Here is a 25,710-nt window from a genome sequence, read left to right on the forward strand (position 1 = left end):
TGAATTAATATAATTATTTATTTTATCTAATCAAAATAATAATTAAATGATTATTTACCAAGGATTATAACACTCGTTAGTGTGTGACCCCATAGGTTCAATACTAAGCGGGTAGTAAATTAGTCATACTAAATTTACTAATCAAGGTTGGCGTCTAGCAACGCTCCTTGAATAGTATGAAGTAATAATATTTTTACTAAGAACCCAAGATGAACAAAAAATACAACTCCTTCCATCTTTTCAGCTCTTGGCTAACTTTTAGAGTACGGTTTAATTGTCAAACTCTAACTTGTTACCATTATTATAATGAATTATGAATGACTTAAGAAACTCATTTCTTAATTCATTCAAACCCCTTGGCCAAGGCATTGTTTATTCCATTCATTATAATCGTAGAGCTCAAACTCATTACCATAGTTGATAGATTCCATTTTGACTAATCATTAATTCTACAAGTATTTAAATCATACCCAATGTCCATTCAACTAACACCGTAGGGTGTTAGGTGTCCGGAATCAAAGTATAACAAATACATTGTCAATTACTATGATAGTCGCAGGTCAAAGAAAAATTATAATATTATGTTCATCATAAGAATATCCTATTGACAAATATACGGTAACTATAACCATTAGGAATTCTTAGAGTGAGTCAGTTCAATGGTTATATCTCTATATATACCATTTATATATATAATTTAATAAATGAGATCTATTAATCTTCATCCAATGAAGACTATTATATATATATTAATCTATCCGAATCACTAATGTCCCATTTTTAGTGATTCTACGATTAAGAACAATTTAAATTAAAAGTACTCAAAAAAACGTATATCTCATTATTACGATCTCTATCGTATTTATTCGTTTCTAATTTTAATTAAGGACACTATCATAAATTATAAAAGTTTATTCTTATAAAAAGAAATAATAATAATAATAATTCACAATAGTATTTTGTTGGACATACACACTTATCTCCAACACTTATTATAATCAATCATTCCACATGTCAACATCTTATTTGTAGGTCAATCTTTGGCCATCCTTGGCCACTATTACCTTGGTCACCAGATAATTCCCCTTAAAACTTATCATTATATATATGTCATGTTATATGTTGCCTGTGACAAATTGAGGATGGTTAGTGGCTCTGGCCATTTGTCTAATTGTAGTTAATAGGACTATTCCTATATTTATAGTTAATCGGTAACTCTATGTGTGCTTGACAACGGATTTGGAATAGGAGTTGTATCAGTTGATATGGCAATTTATTTTCTTTGTCGAAGCATCTTCCGATAAATTGCACGTCTTCTAGCTAGGTGTTGTTGTCACTTATATTCTATCTTCTTTGCCTAGCATATTCTGTCCAAGTGGGCTCGAAGTCGCCATGATGGTTGATTTATTGAATTTTTCATTTCTATTTGCCTATCAGAACATAATGTAAGAAGACGACAGTTTTTATAATCTTACTTTATGATTGAAAGTGAGCAATTTTTTAAATTTCTCTCACGATTGAAAATGAAGCAGTTATATAATTCTCTCGTTGGTTAATACAAAATTTAAAAAACGTGAGTACGCAATTGAATATGTAATTTTAGATTATAAAAACAAGAGTAAAATAGAAAAAAAAATTGGATATTAAATTCCTCTATCCACTTCATATATTGTTATAGATATGTACTCCACGGAGAGATAAGGATGCCAAATGTGCGATGTATAGATAGACATTTTAAAAATGATGATTAGTATCGTTTACCGAACGCGAGAATGCCTTGCTTTGTAAATACATTGAAACATAAATTGGGCCGCTAGGTACCGTGGCGCTCAATAATAGTACCAACTACTATACCAACCAATTGTTACATTGCCATAATATTAGTGTTGTACTTGTTGTTCACGGCTTCACGCACTTGTATAATCATATAGCATATCAATGCATTCTACTAGAAATATTTATGATTTTTTATTATTTTTATCTTTTTTTAAGTAATTATATAAAAAAAATAAAAAGTAAATGATTATAAATATTTTAAAAACTTTTATCAAAGTACTTTGGAACCCTATATGTATGTATGTATTATTATTGCTTTTTGGTAATGATCAAATATGAAAAGAGGCTATTGTCACATCTAAAATAGTTTTCACCAGTTCACCACACTTCTTTTATTTAATTTTTGTATATTCTTCTTAATATGCATGTATCCTTTATTAAATAAATTAGAAATAAAAAGAAGTAATTATTTATGACATAAAACTTTGGAGAAAATAGTATTAGAATATAGTATCAAAATTCTATATCCAAAACATTTAAAATTTTATTTTTAGAGGATTTCAATTTAAATATTTGAGAGAAGTGATATCGTGATAATTTAACATATTTTTATAGTTTATGATTATAGTTTTTTTATTTGTCCTGAGGACGTAAAGTCAATTTTATCAATTAAATTTATATTTGATCTAATTCATTAATTTTAAATTTATCAGTATGTTAATTTTTAAAATAAAAATATATAAATAATATTTTGATTCTTAACTTAAATTTAGTAAAATAAAAAAATATATTAAAATATTATAATATCCACTTGTATTTTCAATATTATACTATTTATTGTTTATAAAATTAAAATTATATTAGACAGACATCAATTATTAATATCGTTTCTTTATTAATCCATTATTTAGTTTTTAAGACACATGGATAGCTTCGTTGAATATTATTATAATTTTTTTAGCATCTTTATTTACCTATTTAATTTATAATTGTAAGAGTATTTTTTCAAAATTTAATAATTAAATTAAAACAGTAATGATAGTAATACTGATTTTATTTTATTTTTAATAATAATTAGATTAAATACATCTCCCTATAATATATATTAGCTTCACAATAATATAAAACGAAATAGACAAATAAAAACAAGAAGGTAGTTATAACTCGTAGAGTTGTGAAGAAAGGATAATAGAAAAAATTAAATTAAATTAATAAAGTGTGAGAATAAGTATGACAATAACCTCTCTTAAAATTGTATGTAAAATCTATAAATGAAGAAATCCAATAATCCATGATGCCGACAAGTAATCTAATATGTTCATAAATTCAGCCTGTAAGAGGAAAGGTGCAGAACACATTTTTAATTTAATAAACGTGTAATGCTTTCCTTTCTTTAAATAGGTACTAGTGAATAGTCAATAATAATATGAATGAATTCTCTTACTAAAGCTAATCACTGTTGGCATGATTTTCTCCACACAATGAAATAACGAGAATGGTTTAATTTACGGTGAAAATTTAAGTGCACTCAACTTTACGTGTAGTTGATAGTTGTGAGTGGTTAAATAATTTGAATAATTTAACTAAATTTTTATTTAATAATTTTCAGTTATCAACTTCACATAAAATTAAATACACCTGAGTTTTTACTTTAATTTAAGGGAATGGATTTTTTTAATTTTTTAATTTTTTTATAAAATGTATTTTTTTATCGTATACTTTTTAAGTGAGACAGAAAATATATAAAAAAAATATTAAATAATAAAAATTATATTTTATAATAAAAAAGCTGCGAATAAAAAAAATTGAGAGAATTCTATTCCTAATTTTAGCTTGGTTGCGGCGCCAAGTGTTCCCTATAAATTTTGGTGACTCCACAATAATAATCCACACAAGCCAACTAAAGAACTAAAGTATCCCAATTGTAAGAGCGAAGGTAGCATTGCACATCAAAGAAGAAAAGAGTAGCCATATCATTAGCAATGTCTATGCAAAGGTAACCAATGATGTTCAACATATATTTCTTCCAAAATATCTTCTCTATCATATTTTATGCTTTATACATCCATTCTGAATCATGTAGACTGGTATTTAGTTTGACAAAGTTTGAAGGTGTTCTTTGTTTTCTAGTAGTCATCTGATATTATCCATTAATATTGTTTGTGATTGATATTATCCCTCATGTTAAGAATCCTCATAATGTAACTTAGTTATGTTTGAATAAGGGAAACAATTAACAAATGATAACTTATTTTTTTATTGATACTGCTAAGAAAATAAAAAACAACTAGAATTTATCTTATTTAATATTTATGAATTACTGAAGTAATTAATGAATATTAAATAAAATAATTTTTAATTAATTTTGACTAAATTGTTACCAAATATTTTCGTTTTTCTATATACTTGTTCACATAACAAATGATAACTTATTGTCTAGGATTATTGTATTTTTTATTATAAAATTAATGAAAATTTAATTACAAATATTTATTTATCAATATAAAGATTCAATTTCAAAGTCTTAAACAGTAAGAATTTTATTAAAAATTTGATAAATTTTAGAGATAGAAAGAATAATTAAACATTTATTGAATGCAATACAAAACTATTCTATTAAAAAATTTAGTTATTATATATTATATATGGTGAAAACGCAAGTGCTAATAGTTGAGAACCGTTAAATAATGTGAATGATTTGATTAAATTTTTATCTAACGGTTCTCAATTATCAACTTCACGTAAAGTTGACTGCACCTAAGTTTCAATCCTTTTATATATATATATATATATTAGTTTCTGTATTTTTTTAATAAAATAATTAATTATCGAAATAATTAAAATAGAATAATTCTATTTTTACATTATTATAATTTAAATTTTTTATAAATACCAAATACATATTGTGACTTTTTAGTAGCTAACTAAAATATGTTAGTGTTCAAGTAGTTCAAGTGAGCACACAAAAAAATGCTCCTAGCTAGAAACATTTATCTTTGTACATATAATTATTCAACTTGGTATGATTTTTAGGTTGGAAGGAAAGGTGGCAATTGTGACCGGTGGAGCGAGTGGAATCGGAGCAGAAACAGTGAAGCTATTTGCCAAACACGGAGCATGCGTGGTTATAGCAGATATTCAAGATGACCTCGGTAAACAGGTTGCAACTTCCATTGGTACAGACAAGGTGAGTTACCGCCACTGCGACGTTAGAGACGAGAAACAAGTTGAAGAAACCGTTGCTTTCACCGTAGAAAAATACGGTGGCCTAGACATCATGTTCAGCAACGCCGGAGTTGCAGGTTCTCAAAGTAACGTCCTTGATATGGATTTGAATGATTTTGACAACACGATTGCAGTTAATCTGCGTGGATATGCAGTGTGCATAAAGCACGCTGCACGTGTCATGGTTGCAAGAAAGACACGTGGCTCCATAATATGCACCGCGAGTACGGTTGCAACGGTTTCTGTTGGAGGTTTTGATGGTAAGGGTTACGTTGCATCCAAGAGTGGTATTTTGGGGCTTGTGCGTTCAACTTGTGGTGACCTTGGAGAATTTGGGATTAGGGTTAATTCAATTTCACCCTATCTTATAGCTACCCCACTCGCAACTAGAGTTCTGAATCTGGATGCTAGTGAAGTTGAAGAGATTGCTGTTGCTGGTGCAAATTTGAAGGGGATTGTGTTGAAGCCGATCCATATTGCTCAAGCGGCTTTGTTTCTTGCTTCTGATGAATCTGCTTATATCAGTGGACACGACATGGTCGTTGATGGAGGTTTCTTGGGCGTTAATAAAACTTTTGGATTCATCCTAAAAGAAGAAGCTGCAAAAAACTAAGCAAATTAAATGAAAGATCAGATAAGATCGCAGTGTGTGTTGATGTTTCAGTATTATTGTATTATGATTATAGTTGTGCGTTGTGTGATTGCCACAATAAAGTAATATATCGATACAGATATATATCACCAGAAAAATAGATCATGAAATAAATTGAGATCATATTGTTCTGATCTCCCATATGTTGTATGATTGTTTCACATTGTGTTTGTTGAATTCAGTTGTCCCATGCATGCCTTTGATTGAGAAAGAGGTACTACGAAATGCTAAGTTTTTTCTTTTTTTTCTGAAAGCAAATAAATATTTTTACTCTACATCATTCATTTAATTCCATCTGAATTTACTAACATGAAAGGCAATGAATGGATCAGAGGATTGGCTTGCAAAACAAGTGACTGTTGAAATTTTGTAATTATTGGATCTAAAATCGCAATCAAGTCATGATGGAAGATGGACCTTTCTTCCACTCATGCCCGTCCACCAATAAGGATGGAAATTGTGTGGTCATTATTTCAGAATTGAATTTTCAATAAATACAAAATATATTATTATTACTCCCAACAAACACGTGCGAAGCTATTCAAGTAGTACCTAAACTCTTCTGTACCCAAATTCTAATCACCACTGGCTTTTATTTAATCAGAGTATTGATGAAATAACTAGCAGGACGCCTTCAACTTTTGCTTCTGTCAACAAGAGTTTCTCAATTGTAAGCCAGGTTTGCACATCAAAGCAGCGAAGCCATATTAATATCAATGTCGTCTAAGCAAAGGTAATTCTTAATATATATGACTGCACATATTTTTATTAGAAGCAAGTTGATCAAGCCACCGCTATACTAGTTTCAGCGTTTTACTGCCAATTTTATTCCTTAGTGACTAGAAAATAGTATGTTATATGAGTGGATTATGTGAATGAGTGATGTTAATTGGACCAATTAATTAGTAGATTTAATTTTAGCTTCTTAATCATACCTTGATGCAAATCTGCTTTGATTTTTAGGTTGGAAGGCAAGGTTGCAATTGTGACCGGGGGAGCAAGTGGAATAGGAGCAGAAGCAGCGAGGTTATTTGTGGAAAACGGTGCACTTGTTGTTATAGCAGATGTTAACGATGAATTGGGGCTTCAAGTTGCAAGTTCCATTGGCGTAGACAAGGTGAGTTACCATCACTGCGACGTTAGAGACGAGAAACAAGTTGAGAAAACCGTTGCTTTCGCCATGGATAAGTACGGAAGCTTAGACATCATGTTCAGCAACGCTGGAGTTATGGGCTCTCTCTGTAACATACTTGATTTGGATTTGAATGACTTTGATAACACAGTAGCTGTGAATGTTCGTGGAGCAGCGGCGTGTATTAAACATGCGGCACGTGTCATGGTGGAAAGAAAGACACGTGGCTCCATAATTTGCACTGCTAGTGTAGCTTCTATGGTTGCACTTGGTGGCGATTCAGCAGGTCATGGTTATAACACATCCAAACATGGCCTTGTGGGTCTTGTGCGTTCCGCGTGTGGTGAGCTTGGAGCTTATGGGATTAGGGTCAATCCGATTTCACCTTATGTTATGGCCACACCTTTGGCATGTGAAGCTCTTGGTATGGAAGCAAGCGAAGTTGAAAGTGCTGGTGTTGCTGGTGCCAATTTGCAGGGGATTGTGTTGAAGCCGATTCATGTTGCACAAACGGCTTTGTTTCTTGCTTCTAATGAATCGGCTTATATTAGTGGACACAATTTGGTCATTGACGGAGGTTTGTTAGCCGTTAATTGCCCTGTTTCAAAAAGTAAATGAAAATCTCGTAAAATATATATATCAAGATCACTCACTAAAATTAATCATTGTGTATCTATAAATTATTTAACTTATTTTTAATATGTGTTTTATATTTTAATATATATTTTATATTAAAAATAGTGACTAATTTTAATCCTTTTCTCTAATATATATTTAATATAATTATATATAATGTGATTAATTTATATGTTTATTAACGGTTTTGCTTCTTTACCTCTGAATGTAGCAAGCTAAGTTATATTTAATTATATTTAATATATCATTAAATTAAAACACCTTACAATATGTAGAAATAAAGATAGCAATAGGGTTTTATGGGTAGAGATCCTTCTCCAATTTCTTTTTTCATTTAGTAAAATACTTTTTGTTTTTACTGTATTTTTATTTTAAATTTTCATTTTTTTTTACAAAAGATATGATATTCGTGAGTATTCACTGATATTAATGTTTAATTTTTCTTTTTTTTTTAAAAAAAAAATTAATGCATTCATAATAAAATCTAACACAATTCAATCAAATGTATTAAAGTAAAACACAATTTAAACACAGATTTAACATAATTAACATGCACATAAAATTTTTAACATACAAATCAATGAAATAAATAAGTTTTCAACAAGAAAAAAAAGGAGAGGTGAAGATGAAGTTTGGCGAAGAGAGGAGAAACTATTATACTGTATGAGCTAGTATTATAATAGAAAAAAAAATTATTATAACAAAAATTAAAATTGTCAATTAAATAATGAGATTATTTTAGTTCAACCAGATAAAGGAGAATAAAAAATCAGAGTGTAAATTTATTCAGGTATTGTTTACAATAAAATATTACTATTGCAGCATAAATTAAATAAAAAAGTATCCAACACTCTTTAGGGAGAATCTTTATATACGTATATTCACAGTATACACATGCAGTGCAGAAGAGCAAAGTCTAGTATGAGTGGCGCAAGAGAGGCAATATTGGAGGGAGGAGGTTGTATGTCGTGCATTTGATATTTTTTAACAATTGAGTAGAGGTTGAGAAGAGGAAGGACGATAGCAGAATTAACGAATATAGTTCAATAGATAAAAAATTGGAATGTACAGAGAAAATAATATTTTGTTGGAGGTTCTGAGCGTAATATTACTTAACCGATAGCAAGATAAGATTATCAACAATTTAACATGATTAGTTTTCATATATAAAAAAAATGAGAAACACACGACTAGAAAATTGCTTATTATAAATAGATTTACAGATAGGTTTAATCTTTATTACAGACAAATTTTGGTTACTGATAAAATTATGGACGAATTTTATTCTTTTATAAAAATTTCATCGAAAATTATTTACCAACAGATTTTTTTTCATTACCGACAAATTTTTTTCGATAATCGTCCCCTCTATTTTGCTAAAAACGTTAATTTTTCTGACAAATTTTTTGTCGATAATTAGCGTTAAATTTTTCAACAGATTTTTCATCAGTAACTAACAACAGATTTTTCATCAGTAACTAGCATCAGATTTTTCGACAGATTTTCTGTCTATAATTGAAGCCTGGAAAAACATTCCAAACTCTGAATACAGACAAAAACAAATTTTTTTTTTAGATTTTTCCATTGCAAAATAAACCTGTGTTCATACAAAATAAATATAAATTTAATAAATACAAATTTTCATCTATCTTGTATTCGAACATTTATAATATTTTAAAAAATAAACAAATTTATCGTATTATTAAACTAAAAAAAAAGTACTATAATAAACAAGTAAGTCAATATAATTCAAAACATAAACAAAGTGTATATTGATACATCAACTATAATTCTCAGTGTATTATTCAACCATACTAAAAACTATCAACTATATTCGTTAGTGTCATCTTCATCCTCATCATCATCATAGTCCTCATCCAAAGAGATTGAAGGTGGCGGTGACAACAATAGTAGAACAACACTAAAACTACTTGACACTGTAACCTTCTTGTAATAGTTATCATAAGTCTCATTTTATCTCTTTTGTTTCAACTTTTTCTTCTTGATCTTTAAAATAATGGCAAATTCTATGGTATGGTTAGTTGAAGATATCCATACGTCTAGATCTTACGTGGACTTGGTATGCTATGGACGCGTGCAAGGGGACCAGCAACGTTAATGTTGCTGAGCAGGCAGAATGGCTGACACAAGTAGTGGGGTGCAGCCTTTTGAAATGCTTTTCGGATGGGATTATTGAAGTAAAGACAGTTGGTTAATTTAATGATATAATTTACCTTTTTTGGGTGATGGGCCAAAAAAATGCCCAGGGTTTGGTTTTTTTTATGAGTGCTTTTGAGTTTGGATGTCCAATAGAGTTTAAAGAGGTCTTGGAACATTAGAACCACAAACCAAAAAAAAAAGCTGAGTTCATCTGGTCTCTGTGCCAAAATATTTTCCTATAATAAAAAATATATTATATTTCTTGGGTGAACGTAATGTTAGTTTCTATTTTTGTATTGTGTCTGATATGTTCTATATTATAGGATACTAATTTGATGTTAAAATAAGAGAAAATTTTATTCTTCTTCCCTGTGAGATGATAAAATGATATTTTTATTTTATTTTATAAATGTACATTTCTCTTCCTTCTAACTTTTAAAAAACTTCTTCTTTAATTTATTTTAAATTTTTTGTATTAACTAATATTAATTTTATCTATTCTTAAGAAAAAATAAATTATTTTTTGAAAAAATACCCATTAACAAAAATGGTATTTTTTATCATTAAATTTTGCTTATCAAAATATCCTTTAATAAATTATTTTTTATTAATTAAATTGTATTTTTATTAAAATATTTTTTAAAAAATTATTAATTAAATTATTTTTTTCTAAGATACTTACTCTTTAATGATTTTTTTAATTATTAAATTGTGATTTTACCAAAACTTTTGTAAACAATTATTTTTATATTTTATTATTAATTTTTTTATATCAATATATATTAATTGTTATAACAATTAATAAAAAATTTTAGTAAGATTATTTTTCAATATCAATATATATTAATTGTTATATATATTAACAGTGGTAAAATTTTTTATTTAATGTTAAAATAATATATATTGATATCGAAAAATTAATAGTAAAATATAAAAATAATTGTTTACAAAAATTTTGTAAAATTACAATTTAATAATTAAAAATTATTGAAGGGTAGGTATCTTAGAAAAAAAATAATTTAATTATTAATTTTTTTAAAAGTATTTTAATAAAAATACAATTTAATCAATAAAAAATAATTTATTAAATAATATTTTGGTAAGCAAAATTTAATGATAAAAAATACCATTTTTGTTAATGGGTATTTTTTTAAAAAATAATTTATTTTTTCTTAAAAAATAGATAAAGTTAATATTAGTTAATACAAAAAATTTAAAATGAATTAAAGAGAAAATTTTTTAAAAATTAGAAAGAAGAGAAATATACATTTATAAAATAGAAAAAAAAAGTATCATTTTATTATCTCATAGGAAAGGAGAATAAAATTTTCTCTTATTTTAACATCAAATTAGTATCTTATAATATAGAATATATCAGACACAATACAAAAATAGAAACTAACATGACGGGCACCCAAGAAATGTAATATATTTTTTATTATAGGAAAATATTTTGGCACAGAGACCAGATGAACTCAGCCTTTTTTTTGGTTTGTGGTTCTAATGTTCCAAGACCTCTTTAAACTCTATTGGACATCCAAACTCAAAGCACTCATAAAAAAAAACAATCCTTGGGCATTTTTTCGGCCCATCACCCAAAAAAGGTAAATTATATCATTAAATTAACCAACTGTCTTTACTTCAATAATCCCATCCGGAAAACATTCCAAAAGGCTGCACCCCACTACTTGTATCAGCCATTCTGCCTGCTCAGCAACATTAACGTTGCTGGTCCCCATTGCACGCGCGTCCATAGCATACCAAGTCCACGTAAGATCCAGACGTATGGATATCCTCGACTAACCATACCATAGAATTTCCCTAAAATAATTACTCTGTATAAAAAAAATCTTAGGTTACAAGTGAAACTTAGTTTGTTCAACAGTTATTTAGTAGTACCATGATTATTGATTACGGATAAGGACCAATGGGGATTTTACCAAAGAAACGCAATTAATCACAGATATTGAGAATTTTTCATCTTTCAACAACAAAGCTAAAAGTGCATCAAACGACACATAATCAGATGGAATGGATTGATTGATGTATTTGAAAAGGATAGAACTACTAATGTTCATAAAATTCTTCATACCACATGCCAATCTTCCACCAGCATTTCCAGTGGTTAAGCTGAGTTCCTTCCCACCTGCAAAAGCATAAGTAAAATGTAAATTAGGCTAAAGTAAAAGCAATCTATCAGTTTCTTTCTGCTTCTGGATTTCGAACATGTAATACACGAATAGTTGACGGGGATTCTCCGAAAAAAAAACGGATTATGGGAGTGTGTGACTTGAACTATTGATTGGATTGCGCAGATGGATGACTTTTTCATATCTGCCACATTTTAATTTGCAATAAAATGTGTCTCTTTTCTTTTGGTAGGAGGAGAAATTACCAAACGTCTAGCATTCCCTCACGCTTGGCGCCAATGAGTCCTTTAAAAAAAAAAAGACTATGCCTTCGCCAAATAAATATTAAGTAATAATAGCATGGCATTTCGAGTTCGATATTAATTTTTTCTCAAAAACCATTTATATTCATTCAATAATTTAAAATTTTCACATATTCAAAAATATTAATATATAATCAATATTACTATAAAATCATATCATATATAATAGAGAATATTATATAATTTCTAAGTTTTCATGTAAAAAAAAGTTTGAATTTCAATATCTATTTTCTTTAAACTTGACCATAATGCCTGCATGTAATAATAGCACCATTTATATCAACAAACTAAGCTAGTCACCATAATAGGCCTAACTACTATAAGATTCTACTAAAATTATTTATTCAAGCATTAAATATTTTATTCTTAAAAATAAAATTCTACTAAAGAAGATAAATAAAAAAGTACTTTAAAAGAAAATTATATGAACTAGGATTTGCTAGGATCAAACCTCTACTTGGACTATAGCATCGGGCTTAATCCAACGACTCCAAAAGCTTTCATCATCTTCATCATTACAAAAATTGGCCACCTGAAAACAAGAAAATTAAACAGTTGAAATACGCAAGTAATTTACCAACCTGTGAAATTATTTTAATCCTTGATAAAATAAAAAAGAAAAACAAGGTTAGGAAGTGTCAAAGAGATTAATTGAAATCACTGGACAAGGTTAAGTAAAACAAGAAGCATAAAGTGTAGCATACCAGCATCATCTCATAAGGTTAAGTAATGCATACCATTGCAACCTCTAAGACCCCACCCAAGGCCAGGCCATCAATGGCAGCAACAGAGGGTTTCCTTGACGCTGAATGAGGAAGTTTGTTAATTCAACATATCAGAAACTGTCAAATGAACGGTGAATAAGAAATTTGACAATAATTGTGTACGTTCTACAGTATCAGTGATGATTTCTATTGAAATAAACATAATAATAGCATTGGAAAATCAGTATAAACATAATAATAAAGACCCATGAAAAATAAAAGAAATAAAAAACTAAAGTTAGTACATTTTGCTGCTTGAATTCCAGAGCCCATTAATTCTCCTCCAATGATTGCAACCTTCTTAACTTTCCTTAGAACCAGACCACGATCAGTGATCCCAGGTACCTATCCAAACCAAGACATGTTTAAGCAGAAGATGCTATAAGTGAAAACAAAGAAAGCACTAGCACCTTGGGAATTGGATATTTCATATATAATAGCATTTATATAGAAATCAAGTATGTGCATCAGGGTAGCTAATCTTGGTTCAAAACATTATTCATCGCCATATTACCCTCTTAGGGTAATCAGAAATACAAAGCCTCAAAACTACTGATTAAGACATGTATTGTAGAACAGAAAAATAAGCATGAAGTCAAAACACAATTTCAACCAACCTTGGTTGTTCCTCTTTGAGCAAAGAATATACGAACCAGGCTTTTGCATGTATCCAAACTGAAAGTTATAGTGAATTTTCGAATTCCATTCTGTAGAACTGCAATAATAACAGGAAAATTGAGAAGTTCTTTTGTGAGGTTGTGACTTCTTTTCTTTTCAATAAACATTAAAGAAAAAAATGAGCCAAGTTAAACAAGCTATTGTAGAAAGGTAGGTCTTTGTTGGCCAAAGTTATAGTGGCTAAAAGTGACTGAATTTTGACTAACTAATAAATACATGACATGTGAAGAGTTTGGTGGAAGTTGTTAGTTAGAGTGATGGGTCTATTGTTAGTGATTATTGCAGGACAAAAAAGTAAATAAACTGACCAAAATAATGTATATATCATGTGGGCTTTTTTTTGAAGAAAAAAATTTGTTAGTATTTTTTAAGTAGTTAATTCCAAAACAGTAATGGTTGGGGTTTAGTGTGAAAATCTATTATAATGTTAGATTAATAAAAGATCATGAACTATTAATGATAAGAGTAATTTAAAAAAAAATAAGAACTAAATCATGTAATATTTATGTAAGCTCTTACTATTAATATATTTGTGACATGAATTATATGAGAATATAAATTTATAAAATATTAAAATTTTATAATAAAATATTTTTATTTTAAATAAAAATAACTATTAAATAGTATTGTTGATTTTATCATAGTTATTATTATTTTTGTTCTTATTATTATTATTATTATTATTATTATTAAAATAATAATTTTACTAATGCTATGCCCTAATATTTTTAGAATCACACTGTATAAATCTGGTTAGACTTTTATAAATTTTTTTTATTATAATTATTTGTTATTTTAAAATTTTTAAAATATAAAAAATTTATATTGAAATACCAGATTAGAAAGTTATATATGGGTTACTTTTTTCGAAAACGAAATTTATTATGGTTTAAATTTATATATGTTTGTAGATATGCAATTTTATTTAAGTTCCAGTCAAATACAAAATATGAATTTCAGTTTTTATTCATTTTTATTCTATTTTTATCTTTTATTGTAATATGTAGGAGACAGTTGTGGTCTTAGCCATCCAAAAATTTTAAAGAACTATGACTACATATGAGATATATGTCTAAAGAAATAAAAAATATTATGTAATTTAGTAACTTTATATGTATTAATTTTTTATTATATAATAGATTTATATCTTAATTATTTAGCTCTCTAATATTTTTTACTTAACCAATTTAATATTATACACTCAAGTTTTTATACTTATCAAATTAGTTTTTATATATTTATCTCTATATCTATTTTTAAGAAAAATTGTTTGTTCTTTTAATAATAACATATTTAACATTTATATTATTATATAAAATATTAGCGATGACTTATAGAATTATGTTCTGATAATTATATTGTGTATCTTAGATGTTATTTTTTGCAAAAAAATATTCAGTTTTTCGTTTAATTTTACATTCTTTAAAAAAAAATTACCAAACTTTTTTTTATCTTAACTTATTTAATTCTAGCTATCATTTTATTTTGATATTCGTATCTTATATTTGATAACAGTATTATACCTTTAAGTAATTAATAATTTATGATTTTTTTCAAGTAATTTTAATTAATAATTTTTGTAACTAAATACACTATAAATGTTTGGTCCATTATAATTTTATAATATATTATCAATATGTTGTCTCTTTTATGTAATTCTCATATTAAAAATGATATTATAAAAAATAATTTATAAGATTTTTTCTTTATATTTGGATAAAATCAATTCAATAACTATATATTATTCCTAAATTACTTTTATGTAATGAAAAAATCTAAAAAAGAAGTTAAAAAATTTGTCTATACTTCGACCCCTCCATATTAAAAATCCTAGATCCGTCCTTGGTAATCTAATATAAAAATATTTTATACACTATTATGATTAAAATATTTTTTACCGTAATTTTACACGAATATCCTAAAAAAACACGAGTGACTCTTTTTGTTTTATATTTTTACGTTTTCTGCTTCTCAATGCCATTTCTTCCTTAGTTTTAAAACTTATATCATGGAATTAACGAATAATATGTATAATCATGGATATACAAATTAAAAAATAAAAAATTTTTAGTTAAATAAAAATTAACAAATTAATATCTTAAAAAAACATAAACGTTGATAAAAACTAACAAATTTACTTCATGTGGTTTTGTAGATTTTATATTTGTTTCTTTAAAATTTTATACAAAGACCACGTTTTATATAAATATTAAGAGAAAAAATAAAATTAACAGTGAAGTCAGTTTTAAGACAATCTGGTATAATTGATTTTTCACTAGTTTATTTAAGTAAATTATAGAAGGTATGACATTATGAATTCAAGATTTACGGATGTCAGTTTTAGTGGATTCACAAAGTAAAAAAGCAAATCTTATTAATAAAACTATTATGAAGATTTTTAATAAGAGTAATGTTATATGACTAACAAGTATTATTATTTTTTGTCAGCACTTAGTCGCAGAGGCGGAACTATATGAAATATTAGAGGGGGGCAAAAAATATTTACACAATAAAATAAGACTAAAATAAAAATTTTAAGGGGGTCTAAACTGAAATTTACATATAATTTACAAGTAAAAAAATTAAAATTAGGGGAGCTACTGCCCCTTTCCTCCTACCTGGCTCCGTCCCTGCTTAGTCGATAATAATTTGTACTCATATTTATAGAAATTTTGTACACAATAAACATACACTTTACACATATGTTTATTAAAGTTTTGCACATACACATGAATCATTACCATTTGCACTCAAAATTTTTAGAGTTTGAATATATAAATTAATAAAATTTATCTGTTAAAAATAATTTAATATTTATATTCACCAAAATATAAACAAAACTACTAAAAATTACTAATTTTCAAAAATTTTTCTTTTATTAATAATAATAATAATAATAATAATAATAATAATAACCATGATAATATCAATAATACTGTTTAATAGTTATTTTTATTCAAAAAAAATATTTTCTTATAAAATTTTAACATTTTATAAATTTATACTCTCATATAATTTATGCCACAAATACATTAATAGTAAGAGTTCACATAAATATTACATAATTTAATTCTTTTTTTTTTATTACTTTCATTATTAATAGTTCATGATCTTTTATTAATCTAACATTATAATAGATTTTCATACTAAAGTCCAACCATTAAAGTTTTGGAATTATCCACTTAAAAAATACTAACAGAATTTTTTTTCTTCAAAACAAAGGCCCACATAATTTTGGTCAGTCTATTTACTCTTTTGCCCTGCTACTCACTAACAATAAGGCCTATCACTCTAACTAACAACTTTCACCCAACTCTCCACATATTATGTGTTCATTCGTCAGTCAAAATTTAGCCACTCTTAGTCACTATAACCTTGGCCACCAAAGAATTACCCTTGTAGAGAAGCTAGCAATTGACAAACTTTATCCTGAGAACTTTGAAAGCAAGTTGGAGAAACCTGAGTTGGTTCATGATGTTCAATACCAGTAAAACAAATCAATTATTCAACAGAGAATATTCAAAAATTTTAATAACCATGCTTCAATTTATAATATAAAGCTAGCAAATGAATCACAATCTTTTAATGATGGTTTCCAAAAAAAAGAGATAAAAATGACATAGAAAAGAAATGTCACAGGCACAGCATTGCATGCAAGAGTCATATACCTTTTTAAGATCAGCCAGAATCAGTGGGCTGACGTTCCTTTGAAATCAAACTCCATTTTTGCAATGTCAAACTCCATTTCTTCTTTGTGTCGCTCAGCCATCACTACAACAGTTCCTCCACCCAGGCTCTCATTGGCTATGGCAAGTTGATTTAGTAATGAACCCTGCACACCCAGTCATATTATTGTGGTTCAGATGCATGACAAATTAAAAGATCCAAATGGAGATGCACAAAATCTTGATAAAAATAAATAAATAAATAAACAGCTGACATATGTTTGAATTGTTTCGTTTTTAATGATAATGCATTGGCAGATAGTAATTCCGGAATTTTACCAATTTATCAATCCAGCCAAGAATTAAAGTATGATTTTGCTCAACTACCTCACTTTTTCCTTTCCTCAGTGACTCGAACTTCTCAGAAATGGCACTCAAGTCATGACGGTTGAAATTGTGTAATTATTGGATCCAAAATTTACTGGATCTAAAATCGCACTCAAGTCATGATGGAATATGGACCTTTCTTCCCCACATGTCCGTCCACCAATAAGGATAGAAATTGTGTGGTCATTATTTCATAATCGAATTTTGAATGAATACAAAATACATTATTACTCTCAACAAAAACGTGCGAAGCTATTCAAATAGTAACTAAACTGTTATGTACCCAAATTCTAATCGCCACTGGCTTTTATTCAATCAGAGTATTGATGAAATAACTAGCAGGACGCCTTCAGCTTTTGCCTCTGTCAACAAAAGTTTCTCAATTGTAAGCCAGGTTTCCACATCAAAGCAGCGAAGTCATATTAATATCAATGTCTAAGCAAAGGTAATTCTTAATTAATTCTTAATATGACTGCACATATTTTTATCAGAAGCAAGTTGATCAAGCCACCGCTATACTACTTTCAGCGTTTTACTGCCAATTTTATTCCTTAGTGACTTAGAAAATAGTACGTTATATGAGAGGATTATGTGAACAAGTGATGTTGGACCAATTAATAGTAGATTTAGTTTAGTTTCTTAATCATACCTTGATGCAAATCTGCTTGATTTTTAGGTTGGAAGGCAAGGTTGCAATTGTGACCGGGGGAGCAAGTGGAATAGGAGCAGAAGCAGCGAGGTTATTTGTGGAAAATGGTGCATTTGTTGTTATAGCAGATGTTAACGATGAATTGGGGCTTCAAGTTGCAAGTTCCATTGGCGTAGACAAGGTGAGTTACCATCACTGCGACGTTAGAGACGAGAAACAAGTTGAAGAAACCGTTGCTTTCGCTATCAAGAAATATGGAAGCCTAGATATCATGTTCAGTAACGCTGGAATTGCAGGCTCTTTCTATAAAATACTTGATTTGGATTTGAATGACTTTGATAACACAATAGCTGTGAATGTTCGTGGAGCAGCGGCGTGTATTAAATACGCGGCACGTGTCATGGTGGAACGAAAGACACGTGGCTCCATAATTTGCACTGCTAGTACAGCTTCTGTGGTTGCACTTGGTGGCGATTCAGCTCCTTATGGTTATAACACATCCAAACATGGTCTTTTGGGTCTTGTGCGTTCCACGTGTGGTGAGCTTGGAGCTTATGGGATTAGGGTCAATTCGATTTCACCTTCTTATTTGGCCACTCCTTTGGCATGTGACGCTCTTGGTATGGAAGCAAGCGAAGTTGAAAGTGCTGTTGTTGCTGGTGCCAATTTGCAGGGGATTGTGTTGAAGCCAATTCATGTTGCACAAACGGCTTTGTTTCTTGCTTCTGATGAATCTGCTTATATTAGTGGACACAATTTGGTCGTTGACGGAGGTTTGTTAGCCGTTAATAGCCTTGTTTCAAAAAGTAATTGAGAATCTCGCAATATGCCAATATATAAGAATTTCAATTTTCTGAAGTTTAAATTTTACTTTAGAGAGTAAAGAGTAAAGTGTGATCTTCTATTTTTGAATAGTTTTTCTTTTATATTTATTATTGGTCCCACTTATAAAATCAATAGTGAGAGATCACACTTTATTCTCTAAAGTGAAATTCAAATTTTAGAGGATCCAAATCCTATATATTGAGTGCTAAGCCAAACAGATTTTGTAATTTATAATAATCAATTAATCATTATTATCAATGTTTTTGATGGTATGAAATTAATTGATTATTATACACTATTAGATTACATCTAATAGTGTAGAATTATTCATTTTTATTTTGATTAAAAATTGACCAAATTTATATAAAAGTACTGGCCATTTAAATCTTTATTTATATATATATATATATATATATATATATATATATATATATTAAAAAATTTATCTAACAAAAATGCTATTTCTATATGAAATAGTTACTATATCACAAAACTATACTCGTTTAATTTATTTTCAACGTATATTTTATTATTTTATATTCTAACATATATTTTATATTAATAACTAATTTTAGCGATTAATTTTAATATATAACTAATATGAATGTCTATATAATATGGTTAATTTACATGCTTATTATTCGTTTTGTATCTCCACCTCCGAATTTTGGAATCTAGTAAATTAAGTTACATTTAATTATAAAAAAAATATACGGGTCAACATTTTTATTAAAATTTAGTCAATATTTAATTATTAAAAAAATAAATATTTTATATTATTAAATATAATTTTATATTATTAAAAATATTAATAATTATTAATTAATAACTACACATAACAAATTTTACCGAGGACTCTTCTTAATTATATTCAATATAAAGTCAAATTAAGATGCTGTGCAATATGCACAAATAAAAATAGCAATAGAACTCTATGATGTGGGGGCCCCACTCCTATCTCTCGTTTTTAATGCATTTTCGTCGTAAGTTTTTGTTTAATTTCTTTTTGGGGGAGACAGATACTAGCAAGTAGCCATATATATTAAGGTTTAATTTTTTTTTTTTGAAAAAATCAACACAATTATAATAAAATTATCATAATTCAACTAAATATGTTAAATTAAAACACAATCTAAATATAAATTTAACATAATTAACATGCATATAAAATTTTCAATATACAAATTAATAAAATAACATAAAATAAACAAATTTCCAACAAGGGGAGAGGAGAGGCGAAAACGAAGCTTGGTGAAGAAGAGAAGACTATTATGCTGTCCAAGCTAAAATTATAATAGAAGAAAATAATTATTATAACAAAAATTAAAATTGTCAATCAAACGATCAGATTATCTCAGTTTAACAATGTAAAAGAGAATAAAAAAACCAAAGTGTAAATTTCTTCAGATATTATGTATTTACAATAAAATGTTACTATTACAGTATAAACTAAAAAGAAAATGAATCTAACACTTTTTAGGGAGATCAATCTTTACACACGTTTATTCACAGTGTACATAAAATACAGAAAAATAGACAAAACGTAGTGTGAGAGTTGTGCAAGGGAGGCAACGCTGGAGGGAGGAGGCTGTATGTCATGCATTTGGTACTTCTGAGCAATTGAGTAGAGACAGTTGTTGAGGAGAGGAGAAGAGCGGCGACAGAAATAACGAATGTACAAATACAATGGATGAAAATTTGGAATGTATCACAACATTGAAGAGAAAATAATATTTTGTTGGAGGTTATGGGCGTAATATTATTGAAGAGAAAATAGGAATATTAACATGGTGAGCTTTCATATATAGAGATAAGAAGGGAAGGGGTTCAATAATGGCTATAGAACGTGATTTTTGTATAATTTCAGGGAGTAAAATGAAAAAAAAAAAATAGACACCAAATTTCTATATTTTTTTAATTTATTAAATATTAAATGAAATAAAATGTTAGTAATTGCAGCATAAATTTAATTTAAAAAAAAAATCCAACACTCGATAACATTGTAAGAAAAAATAGTTATTATAATAAAAATTAAAGTAACGAATTATATAATAAAAGCATATCCATTCAATCATAATAAAACAATAAAAATAAAAATTTAAATTTATTAGTTATTAAATAAAATAAAAATATTATTATTTACTGCATAAACTAAATAAAAAAATATTCAATATTTTTAGAATAAAATAAAATTAATCATAAAAATGAAAATGAATAAATAAATATAAGTGATAGCAAAATAAAAATATTAGTAAGATAGGAGTTTAATAACTACTACAGAACGAAATTTTTTTATAAAATAAAATATATATTAAAAGTATATAAAATAATATATATTAGTTAATTTTCTTTTACACATATTATTTTAGTATTCAATTATATATTTTTTAAACATATAAATTTAATTAAAGCATAACATTTACCTAGTAAGTAATTATTATTATCTTAGTAATCCAAATATTTAATTTAATATAAATATCTTACTTTTTTTTCGTTTTTTTTTTTGGACAAGTACTTTTTTTTTTCGTTGAATATTATTATTTATTAAACCAAAGTATTATATAGAAAGAAAAAGCCCAATCCAATATAATCACGTTTTTCAGATTTGGAAAAGAGGAGGGTTTGACCAAAAAAAAAAAAAAGTAAAAGAGGAGGGGAAGGAGGGAGAGCCTACCAGTGAGGGTAGGTGAAGGAGGAGAGGTTCGGAAGGGGGAATAGATTCTCTCAATTGTTAAAAAAAATTGAGTATAAAGTGTGTTTTTAACTCATTGTTCTCTCTCATATTTATTCTTGGTCATACTTCTAAAATTAATGGTAAAAGATCACAGTTTATTCTTTCAATTGTGAAAAAAAATGGAGAGCATCAATTTCCTTCAGAAATTTAAATATAATTAGGAGTAAATTATTATTTTTATTCATAAAATTTTAAATTTTGATAAATTTATCTATAAAAAAATTATTATTTTATCTAAAAAATTATTATTTTATCTAAAAATTATCTAAACACTAAAAATTACTTAAAAATTTAAAATTATTTTTTTTTCAATTCTAACCTCAACACCCATTTCTCAAATTTTAACTCTCCCTTTGTTTTTCTTTATAGATTTCACTATTTCTTTCACTAATATCACCACTGCCATCAACTGTTGTTAGAGTGAGGAGTTTATAAGATGATTAGATAAGAAACCCATTAACTTACTACCTTAAAGTTTTGAGTTGAATGTGATGTCTTCTCATTTTATATTCTCTCACTTGATTCTTCCCCGACGTCTTTCCGGTGGTCGAGAGCTCCCACAGTGGCCCAACAAAATGATTTCAGAGTCCATGGTTTAATCGATTTGGTTTAAGGAGTATTCAAGGTGAAACATCGAAAGTCTTCATGGCAAAAGTGTGGTCTAGGTGGCGTGTCCCGTGGTGTTTTGCGGCAATGTGATGGACGAATACTCGTGGTAGAGGAGCTAGAGAGAGGGAGAGTTGATGTTTGATGTGGAGACTCACACTTAAGGGGGAGATTGTTAATGTTGCAAATGTGATAAGTGTATGAAATTAGTCTCACATCAAAGAAAGCAAGGAAAAGTGATGAGTATATAAGATGAGAGACCCATCAATTTATTATCTTAAGGATTTGAGTTGGATGTGATGTTTTTTCATCTTATGTTATCTCATTTGATTCCTCCCTGAATTCTCTCTGGTTTAAAATATATGTTAGAATATAAATACACATTGAAAATAAATTAAACTGATTTTAGTGTACAAATAACATTTTTGTTTGTTTTTTTAGGTAATTTTTTAATGTTTGGATAATTTTATCATACGGAATCATCTTTTATGGGTAGAAAATTGTAGTTTGATTCCTCCCCGAATTCTCTATAATTTAAAATACATGTTAGAATATAAATACATATTGAAAATAAATTAAACTAATTTTAGTATACAAATAACATTTTTGTTCGGCTTTTTAGGTGATTTTTTAATGTTTGGATAATTTTATCATATAGAATCATCTTTTATGGATAGAAAATGGTACTTTCTTTTTTTTCATTGATAAATTTGTCGGCGTTTAAAACTTTCGTAGTAGAAATGACAATTTACTCTATAATTAAGAAAAGAAAATGATTAGAGAATACCAACTCTATATACACCAAAGTAGCTAACTTTTTTTAAATAAAAATTAATTTTAAAACTTCAAAAACTAGTTTTACTTTAAAAAATACGTGCTCTTCCATTCCCCTTCACTTCTATTTTCCTTTCTCTCAGCATCTATTCATCTTTTTCTCCTTTTTTCTCTCTGCACCAGTCGCTCATCATATTTTCTTCTTTTTCTTTCTTAAATTTTGAATGATTTTTAATAGTTTTAGATATTTTTTTTAGTTTTCGAACATTTTTTTCTTATGTTTTAAAAAATAACATTCAAAATTTAACAGAAAATATCTAAAATCATGAAAAATTATTTGAGACCTCTTCTAAAATTTAAACATTTAAAATCTAAAAATATTGCTTGTTTTTATTTATTTTTTAATTTATATTCCTAAAAAAAACATATGAAACCTCTAAAATCTAAATATTTGAAACCTAAGTATAAAAAATATCTGAAACATAGGTATAAAAATATCTAAAATGATGCATTTATTTTTAATAGTTTGCTTTTATTTTCTTTTAATTGTATATTCTTTAAAAAAAATTCAAAATCTCTAAATTTTAAACATCTGAAATTCAGTAATAAAAAATATCTAAAATTATATTTTTTTAATAATGTGCTTTCTTTTACTTTTAATTATCCCATAAGAACATCTTAAACCTTTAAAAGTTAAATATCTGAAATTTAAGTATAAGAAACATTCAAAAGTAATGTGTTCTTTTTTTACCATAATTAAAATAATTTTTTTATTGTGTTTAAATTTTGGGCTTTTTTTTGTTAGATTTTATAAATTTTTTAAAAATAATTTTAGATATTTTTTTGTTATATTTTGGATTTTTTTTGTTATATTTTAGATTTTTTTTACAGTGATTTTGAAAGTTTTTTTCATTTAGTTTTAGAAAAACGTTGGAGACGTATTAGAATTTATTGTTTTTGCCATCAATTGAATTCCTTTAGTTTAGTAATTCAATAGCATATTTTATCCCACAATTTTTAATATTGATGACTAATTAATAGTCAAACCAATAAATTCAAATTATTTTTTAATATTTTTATTATTTTTAAATATTTTTAAATATTTTAGATTTTTTAAATTAATTTTAAATAAAGAAGAAGGGACAAAATTATACCTGAAAGTTCATACGCTGGACAGTAATACACTTGAATCGTTTAATGAGTCACGCGTGCACAGTAATTATACACTCTGGCGGACACAATCACCATTCCGGCCATTAGCGTGTGGCGTGGTTAGTTTGAGTGGACAGGTGGCTCTATTTTATCCTTGCTGGCACGTTCAGATTCAGTGAGCTGGCCATTTAGTGCCAACTCAGAAAAAACATTTTATTTTGATGATTAATTAGGCAAAATTAAGGCTGAAACCCTTCGTTATCTTTTATCGAATTATGAACTTCAAGGTTTTCTTGGTGTTTAATGTAACATAGTTTGCACGTTGAGAGAGTTAGAGAGCCCTAACAGAGAGGCAATGGCATTGCTCTGAAGTGGTGACTCAGTTGATCGTTGGAGCAGTACTCGAAGAAGGCAACCCACACCACCACAGTGACGATCACGCACTGGAGGCAGGGACGATCTAAAGGTAACATCTTTTGAACTTTCCATTGTACCTATTATGATCGAACATGCTATTAGATCTTTGTTTAGTTACTAGTTTGTGGTTGTCCGAAAAAAAATGAGGGTTTTCTGGGTTTAGTTGTGGTTATGAGGGTTTTGTTTTTCTTCGTAGATGTCAACTCACATCACACTTGTGTATCACCATGGGGGGAGGTTGGAGAGAAATTCAAAAGGGGTTACAATATACAATGGTGGTCAAGTGTCCTTAATACCTAGAGTCAATGTGGATATGCTGAACTTGTTTTTCATGGAGGGGTTGTTCAAGGATTTGGGATATATTCACTGGAAGGATTTTTACTGGGGAAAGCCTGATGCCGAAGGTGGTGTTGCTCTTAAGCTACTTAAGCTTGATAGGGATGTGGTGAACATGTATAAGGATGCAATTACAAATGATGATAGGGTGGTACATGTGTATTGGGAGCATACAGTAGACATTCCAACTGAGGTTGAGGTGGTTGACGTAGATGCAGAAGAGGTCCCTACCCCTGAAACAGAACCAGCCAATGTAAATGCAGAGAGTGTGAAATCACCTGGTGGGAGAATAAAGAAGAGGGCACAAAGAAGTCAAAAACTAGCCAGAATTCTGAGGCCAAGAAAACTAACAACAACACTAGGCCAGAAGTCATCCCAGAGTTCATTACCTTCAATGAAGATAACCAATCCAAGGGAAAGACAACAAAAAATCACATAATCTAAACCAGCAAAACAATCTCACCCACATCCCAAGTCCAAAACAATGTCACCCACAGCCTAAGTTAAGCCACCATATGTGGCCCAAGCCCAACACACACCACATGTGGCCCAAGCCCAACATACAACTCCTGTGGCCCAAATCCAAACCACTCAAACTGGACCACCAACATATTCTGAACCTGAAACTCAATCACAACCCAACCTTCAATAAGATGAGGTCCCTACCCAGGAATCAAGAGCAAAACAAAG

At 28.1% G+C, this 25,710-nt stretch overlaps 4 protein-coding genes across 17 annotated transcripts; 3 read left to right on the plus strand and 1 right to left on the minus strand.

Moving 5' to 3' along the window:
* Positions 1-3,633: 3,633 nt before the first annotated feature.
* LOC112758121 (short-chain dehydrogenase reductase 3b) lies at positions 3,634-5,864 on the plus strand. Its single transcript, XM_025806712.3, has 2 exons — positions 3,634-3,772; positions 4,810-5,864. Exons 1-2 carry the CDS (start codon positions 3,759-3,761, stop codon positions 5,612-5,614), a joined length of 819 nt encoding a protein of 272 aa, XP_025662497.1. The 5' UTR covers positions 3,634-3,758; the 3' UTR covers positions 5,615-5,864.
* Positions 5,865-6,003: 139 nt separating this feature from the next.
* Positions 6,004-7,523, plus strand: LOC112758122 (short-chain dehydrogenase reductase 3b-like). The gene is made up of 2 exons (XM_025806714.3): positions 6,004-6,386; positions 6,617-7,523. Exons 1-2 carry the CDS (start codon positions 6,370-6,372, stop codon positions 7,401-7,403), a joined length of 804 nt encoding a protein of 267 aa, XP_025662499.1. The 5' UTR covers positions 6,004-6,369; the 3' UTR covers positions 7,404-7,523.
* Positions 7,524-10,990: 3,467 nt separating this feature from the next.
* Positions 10,991-18,530, minus strand: LOC112758124 (uncharacterized). Of its 14 annotated transcripts, none has more exons than XR_003179506.3 (8): positions 18,177-18,530; positions 17,144-17,307; positions 13,415-13,512; positions 13,043-13,142; positions 12,771-12,838; positions 12,485-12,565; positions 11,674-11,727; positions 10,991-11,416 (listed from the first exon to the last, which is right to left on the minus strand). XR_003179506.3 is itself a non-coding variant. In XM_025806716.2 (6 exons), the coding sequence occupies exons 1-5, from the start codon at positions 13,580-13,582 to the stop codon at positions 11,707-11,709; spliced, it is 438 nt and encodes a 145-aa protein (XP_025662501.1). In that variant the 5' UTR covers positions 13,583-13,652; the 3' UTR covers positions 10,991-11,416; positions 11,674-11,706. The 14 variants fall into 14 exon arrangements, 1 of the variants encoding a protein (XP_025662501.1); XR_011873916.1 differs by having other exon boundaries at positions 12,738-12,838; XR_011873918.1 differs by having other exon boundaries at positions 12,771-12,875; positions 18,177-18,316.
* On the plus strand, positions 17,624-19,370 carry LOC112758123 (short-chain dehydrogenase reductase 3b). The gene is made up of 2 exons (XM_025806715.2): positions 17,624-17,972; positions 18,204-19,370. The coding sequence occupies exons 1-2, from the start codon at positions 17,959-17,961 to the stop codon at positions 18,988-18,990; spliced, it is 801 nt and encodes a 266-aa protein (XP_025662500.1). The 5' UTR covers positions 17,624-17,958; the 3' UTR covers positions 18,991-19,370.
* The last annotated feature ends 6,340 nt before the right edge of the window (positions 19,371-25,710 follow it).

Source organism: Arachis hypogaea, chromosome 16 (assembly GCF_003086295.3).
Source record: "Arachis hypogaea cultivar Tifrunner chromosome 16, arahy.Tifrunner.gnm2.J5K5, whole genome shotgun sequence".
In the NCBI taxonomy this organism is placed as follows: domain Eukaryota; kingdom Viridiplantae; phylum Streptophyta; class Magnoliopsida; order Fabales; family Fabaceae; genus Arachis; species Arachis hypogaea.